Raw genomic sequence first — 7,370 nt, forward strand, 5'->3', positions numbered from 1 at the left:
GTTCAATTAAGTGCACAGGGTTGTGTACTGTACACTAGGGGTTGTGACAACACTGAAAGAGTCTGCACACAAAGTTGACTCCAAGGTTTTTACACCTGGTCACAGGTGGGCTCGATCCCGGCACCTCAATCTCTTTACAGAATACAAATGCTGACAGATTGGCTGCTGGTCTTAGTTTGTTGTTTAACGCCACACTCAGCAGTATTCCAACTATATGGGGGCAGTCTGTAAACAATCAAGTCTGGACCAGATGATCCAGTGGTAAACAGCATGAGCATCGATATACTCAATTGGATACGATAACGTGTGTCAACCAAGTCAGCAACCCTGACCACCCGATCCCGTTAGTCGCCTTTTAGGACAAGCATGGGTTGCTAAAGACCAATTCTAACCCGGATCCGCACGGGTCTTGCAGAAATCGACCTTCTAAATGAAAAGGGGCGGTGGGGTAGCCTAGTGGTTAAAGCGTTCGCTCGTCACGCCGAAGACCCGGGTTCGAATCCCCACATGGGTACAATGTGTGAAGCTCATTTCTGGTGTTCCCCGCCGTGATGTTGCTGGAATATTGCTAAAAGCGGCGTAAAACCAAACTCAGTCAGTCAGTCTAAATGAAAAAGAACCCTATGAGTATGAGGTTTACTGCTTTGTGTTCATGAATATGATCTTAGACAAAACTGAATGCTTTGATTACCCTTTGGCTGTTGGAGTTTGATGTGTGTGACATCGTCTGTGTTCCAAAGTTGGTTCACACGTGCCTTGGGCTCCTGAAAATATAATAATAATCATAAACACCAGCAATATTCCTGCTACATGGCTGTGGTCTGTAAATAATTGAATCAGAACCAGACAATCCAGTGATCAACAGCATGAGCATTGATCAATTGGGATACGATGACGTGTCAACCAAGCCAGTGAGCCTGACCACCCGATCCCGTTAGTCGCCTCTTACGACAAGCATGGGTTACTGAAGATCAGTTTTAACCCGGATCTTCACTATGAGATGGAAGGGGGTGCATTATACCACATACTTTATGTGATACTGCCTCAACATATATATTATATAGTCTGGCCATGAGTGAGAAGGCTGGCACCAGATAGATGTGACTCACCATGAGGGAGAAGGCAGGCACCAGGTAGATGTGACTCACCAGGAGGGAGAAGGCGGGCACCAGATAGATGTGACTTACCATGAGGGAGAAGGCTGGCACCAGATAGATGTGACTCACCATGAGGAAAAAGGCTGGCACCAGGTAGATGTGACTCACCATGAGGGAGAAGGCAGGCACCAGGTAGATGTGACTCACCATGAGGGAGAAGGCTGGCACCAGGTAGATATGACTCACCATGAGGGAGATGGCTGGCACCAGATAGATGTGACTCACCATGAGGGAGAAGGCTGGCACCAGGTAGATGTGACTCACCATGTGGGAGAAGGCTGGCACCAGATAGATGTGACTCACCATGAGGAAAAAGGCTGGCACCAGGTAGATGTGACTCACCATGACGGAGAAGGCTGGCACCAGGTAAATGAGACTCACCATGAGGGAGATGGCTGGCACCAGGTAGATATGACTCACCATGAGGGGAAGGCTGGCACCAGGTAGATGTGACTCACCATGAGGGAGATGGCTAGCACCAGATAGATATGACTCACAATGTGGGAGAAGGCTGGCACCAGGTAGATATGACTCACCATGAGGGAGAAGGCTGGCACCAGGTAGATGTGACTCACCATGAGGGAGAAGGCTGGCACCAGGTAGATATGACTCACCATGTGGGAGAAGGCTGGCACCAGGTAGATATGACTCACCATGTGGGAGAAGGCTGGCACCAGGTAGATGTGACTCACCATGAGGGAGATGGCTGGCACCAGATAGATGTGACTGACTCACCATCAGGGAGAAGGCTGGCACCAGGTAGATATGACTCACCATGTGGGAGAAGGCTGGCACCAGATAGATATGACTCACCATGAGGGAGAAGGCTGGCACCAGATAGATGTGACTCACCATGGGGGAGAAGGTGAGGTGAGGTGAAATTGGGTTTAACGTCGGGCTTGAGAATATTTCGCTCATATGACGACGGGCATGCGTGTGTATGTGTAAGTGCGGCTGCTTGTACTAGCCCAGACTTAAGCTGGTTTTATAGTGCTAGCCCACTGAGATACCATGCCGCAGTGAAGCATGAATACCCCACTCAGACACATTATACTGACTCCGAGCCGACCAGTCCTTGTTGTACCCATTAATACCGAGCGCCAGGCAGGGACCAACAAGTACCATATTTTAACGTCTTTTGGAATGATGCGGCCGGGGATCGAACCCGCGACCTTCCGCTCTCCGGGCGGACGGACGCTCTAACCACTACACCATGGAGGCAGTCATGGGGGAGAAGGCTGGCACCAGGTAGATGTGACTCACCATGAGGGAGAAGGCTGGCACCAGATAGACGTGACTCACCATGTGGGAGAGGTGTGACTCACCATGAGAAAAAAGGCTGGCACCAGGTAGATGTGACTCACCATGTGGGAGAAGGCTTGCACCAGATAGATGTGACTCACCATGAGGGAGAAGGCTGGCACTAGGTAGATGTGACTCACCATGTGGGAGAAGGCTGGCACCAGGTAGATGTGACTCACCATGAGGGAGAAGGCTGGCACCCGGTAGATGTGACTCACCATGAGGGAGATGGCTGGCACCAGGTAGATGTGACTCACCATGAGGGAGAAGGCTGGCACCAGATAGATGTGACTCACCATGAGGGAAAGGCTGGCACCAGGTAGATATGACTCACCATGAGGGAGATGGCTGGCACCAGATAGATGTGACTCACCAGGAGGGAGAAGGCTGGCACCAGGTAGATGTGACTCACCATGTGGGAGAAGGCTGGCACCAGATAGATGTGACTCACCATGAGGAAATAGGCTGGCACCAGGTAGATGTGACTCACCATGACGGAGAAGGCTGGCACCAGGTAGATGAGACTCACCATGAGGGAGAAGGCTGGCACCTGGTAAATGTGACTCACCATGAGGGGGAAGGCTGGCACCAGGTAGATGTGACTCAACATGAGGGAGAAGGATAGAGCCAGGAAGATGTGACTCACCATGAGGAAAAAGGCTGGCACCAGGTAAATGTGACTCACCATGAGGGGGAAGGCTTGCACCAGGTAGATGTGACTCAACATGAGGGAGAAGGCTGGCACCAGGTAGATGTGACTCACCATGACTAGCACCAGGTAGATGTGACTCACCATGAGGGGGAAGGCTTGCACCAGGTAGATGTGACTCAACATGAGGGAGAAGGCTTGCAGCAGGTAGATGTGACTCACCATGAGGGAGAAGGCTGGCACCAGGTAAATGTGACTCACCATGAGGGAGAAGGCTGGCACCAGGTAGGTAAGACTCACCATGAGGGAGAAGGCTGGCACCAGGTAGATATCTGGGTTATGGGTCAAGATGAGGAGCCAGGTCACTGTTGGGTCAAAACACATTGCCACAATTGTGGTACTCGGTATCCATGACAACTGTTTAATAAGTGGAGGTTTTCCAGCAATGCAATACCGCAACACAATCTGATCTGAAATCATCAATAAGTACTTGAAATATAAATAGATAAATGAAAAATAGATTAAAAACTTAATACAACATGTGACATGGAGCAGATAACAGTAACAGTGGGTGAGTGAGTGTTGAAAAGTGTAAGACTGACTGACTGAGTTTGGTTTTACACCGCTTTTAGCAATATTCCAGCAACATCACGGCGGGGGACACCAGAAATGGGCTTCATACATTGTACCCATGTGGGGATTCGAATGCGGGTCTTCGGCGTGACGAGAAAACACTTTAACCACTAGGCTACCCCATTGCCCCTTGAAAAGTGTAAGAAATGGCCTTAGTAAATGAAATAACAGTAAACCATTTATAATTAAAAAGTACAAAAATACAACACCAAATATTCTAATACACACATCTGCATCAGGAATTAATCTTTCCTATCTATTTGTGATTACAGTTGGAAATACATTTGTAGGATGTTGCTATGGAAACGGTTCCATGGGATAACAAGTGTGCCAACAACAAATAGAATACTAAGTATTTGCAAAACAGACTGTGATTTCTTGTTGTTTTACTTGTAATTTGCTTGAAGAGATCTTGGTGAGAAAACAAAATGCAGCAGTCGGATTTGACTGTAATCTGGGCCCATTCAACAAAGCAATCGTAACTCCAATACTTTACCTAAGCCAAAGACAATCGTAACTATAAGATCAGTGAGTGAGTTTAGTTTTATGCCGCACTCAGCAATATTCCAGTTATATGGCAGCAATCCAGCATGAGCATTGATCTACGTAATTGTGATACGATGACATAGGAATTGGTCGCAGATGTAAACCTATGTTAAAGTACTGAATTTACAATTGCCTGAGCACAAGATTTGCATGTGTTCACTTTGGTGAACGGATTCTGGTCAAGATTTATGTACCATTTGAACAAGCCAACGCCAGCATGTTGACCTCTCCTTCTTCCTTCCACGCGTACTGCGTGATGGAACTCTTTGGCTTGACACTGCCACGTGTCTCCTGACTCAGCGACAACAGCCGCGTCATTTCAAACAACGAGTGCTGCATGTTGCGGGATACAACTTCTACCAGTGGTGCGGCTATGACTCCTTCTCTTCAACTACATGGCTCATCAGGAACTCTTTTCTTATGTATTCATCTTTGATTCTATCCCATCATAGGTCTGTACAGGTTCACCAGTAAATCTAACCTGAAATAAATGTGATACAACTTAACTTGACAAGGGATGGTGGAGATCTTGCATGATGAAATAAAAGTATTCTTTAAGATAATGATACTAAATAAACATTTCTGTGTCCAAAGCAACCTCTATAAAATCATATCTTTTCTTCTGATATGATATCTTTCTGTATAAAGAATTGAGGATATTTCTATTGGAGGTCCTGGGCCCGTACTCTTGAAACGTTCATAGTCCTAAGAAGTCTTAACTTTGATCGTAGCCAATATGTTTAGAATGGGCTTAAGAAGTTTGTAGGGCTACGAAGGTTTCGAGAATAGCTAGCCTGGCAAGCAGGGATGACAGAAAGTACCGGTAAAGCATGAAGCTAGCTTACCTATTTCTCTTAATAACAAGTATATTCAAGGAATTCCAAAAGTAGAAACATAAAGCCGCACCACTATATCGTTGTGGATACTTCATTCACCCTTTCATCATGTTTTGAATCATTTAAAAACGTTTACCGGTACATCCTATTTTGTCCAGGAAGAAAACAACAACAACAGAAATGGATCGTATAAGTGTATTAGGCTTAGTTAGTTCAGCATATAACGAGACAACTTAGCACTATACCAAGGTCTGCCGATGTTGGCTTTGGCTGGAATACAACTTTATTTATATGAACTATAGTATAGGCTCAGCATGAGGGAGAAGGCTCAGCATGAGGGAGAAGGCTGGCACCAGGTAGATGTGACTCATCATGATTTTCAATGATAGCAGGACTAAACATAATTTTAACAGTGCCATTGGCTTTGCAACACTGTTTAGCAAAACCTTTCATTGATGATAGGCTGGCACTCGTTGTATTGCTTTGCTAATAGTATGCCAGCAATAGACTATTAACAAGAAATAAGAGAGTTGATATTTTTAGAATTTTTCAAAATTTTTGACAGAATTCATGATAACGTGAATTAACAAATGGGTGTTCTGCTGAAAAACCTCTATGTCTGCATACACAGTACATAAATCAGAATTTGATCATCATTTCTTAATCAGCAGCCCTCTAGCAGCCAAGCTGATAATGATATGGTGATACAACATCTGTTTTACGATGCATTACACTGAAAATACACAGCTGCGTTTATGGATGTCGTCCAAATCGTTTCACCGTGGATATGGTCAACCAGCTTTCCGCCATATCCAACCAACTTATCTCATCACAAGTGAAGACTGACAAATGAAAAATGTACATGCCAAACCCAACCCACCTCTTGTTTACATGTCACATGTACCGGAAGTAGTATAACAGTAAGCAAAGATTTTAGAGTGATGTCCCCTGATTGTGTGTTCACTGAGAGCCAATAAATTTAAACATTGAAAATGTAGTCAAGAAAACTTTGATGCGAAACATCAGAAAAGCGACACCATAATATCATGTCGTCATTAAAATGGCAAACAAAATAAATGTGCACTAATGCAATTTTCCCATTATGTTTTATCGACACATGCATATATATATATATAATAAATAACATTAAAACCAGTTTTACACCCACACTTTGAATCCACCCTTTACATACTAAAGTTGATAAACACGGCATCTTCACAGTAAATGAGCACACTAGCTTTTTCAGGCTTTCATAGTGGCGGATTTACAACATAAATCTAAATGTGAATCTAAAGAAAACTAAGATTATTGTTTTTAGAAATGGTGGTCCCTTGCGCTCATATGAAAATTGGTTTTATAATGGCAATGTTATTGACACTGTATCCTTTTACAAGTACCTTGGAATTATGTTCACTCCTAAATTATCCTGGAGTAGAGCTACATCTTGCCTTGCATCACAAGCTAGTAAGGCAATATTCTCTGTTAAAAATTTCCAAAGGAAACTTGGCAGCATTAATTGTACAGATTTATTTAAAATCTTTGATTGTATGATATCACCCATTCTCTGTTATGGGTCTGAAATCTGGGGCACATCCTACTGTAATACCATTGAATCTGTCCATATTAAATTCTGTAAATATGTCTTGAAACTTGGGAAATCCACCTGTAACAATAATATGGTCTTGGGTGAATGTGGAAGAGTGCCTTTACAGTTTACTTACACAACCAATGCAGTGAAATACTGGTGCAGACTTCTAAACATGCCTGACTATAGATTACCAAAACAATGTTATTTTATGCTATTATCTTTAGACAGGGTAGGACGAAACTCATGGACAACTAGAATTAAAAATATTCTTTTTCAATTTGGCTTTGGATTTGTTTGGATAAGTCAAGAAATTGGTGATCACAAAATATTTATGGAATCATTTAAACAGAGACTACGTGATAATTTATTTCAATCTTGGCATTCATCTTTGCACAGTAACCGTAAATGTCTTTACTATAAGCAATTCAAATCTTTGTTAAATGTTGAGAGCTACTTGATAAATAATGATATCCCTCAATATTTAAAAAACTATATATGCCCGATTTCGGTGCTGTAATTTTAAACTAGCAGTTGAAACGGGCAGATACACTGATGTTGCATATAATGAAAGGCATTGCCTGTTTTGTAAATTAAGTGGTATCTTTGTTGTTGAAGATGAATGGCATGTGTTTTATATCTGTGATGCATATTCTCATATC

At 43.5% G+C, this 7,370-nt stretch overlaps 1 protein-coding gene across 1 annotated transcript in view; it reads right to left on the reverse strand.

Annotated features, from left to right (window-relative positions):
• The window catches only part of LOC124273631, a gene marked incomplete at its 3' end in the record, with an annotated part of 52,975 nt that extends 46,951 nt beyond the window's left edge, over positions 1 to 6,024 (reverse strand). The window contains exons 1-4 of the mRNA XM_046708905.1: positions 6,004 to 6,024; positions 4,482 to 4,768; positions 3,409 to 3,578; positions 692 to 764 (exon numbers count right to left, since the gene is read on the reverse strand). Of these exons, the coding sequence (XP_046564861.1) occupies positions 692 to 764; positions 3,409 to 3,578; positions 4,482 to 4,626 (388 nt within the window). The remainder of the gene's footprint in view (positions 1 to 691; positions 765 to 3,408; positions 3,579 to 4,481; positions 4,769 to 6,003) is intronic.
• Positions 6,025 to 7,370: the final 1,346 nt, after the last annotated feature.

This window comes from Haliotis rubra, unplaced genomic scaffold (assembly GCF_003918875.1).
Source record: "Haliotis rubra isolate DU_JTF1 unplaced genomic scaffold, ASM391887v1 Scf1820, whole genome shotgun sequence".
Lineage (NCBI taxonomy): Eukaryota > Metazoa > Mollusca > Gastropoda > Lepetellida > Haliotidae > Haliotis > Haliotis rubra.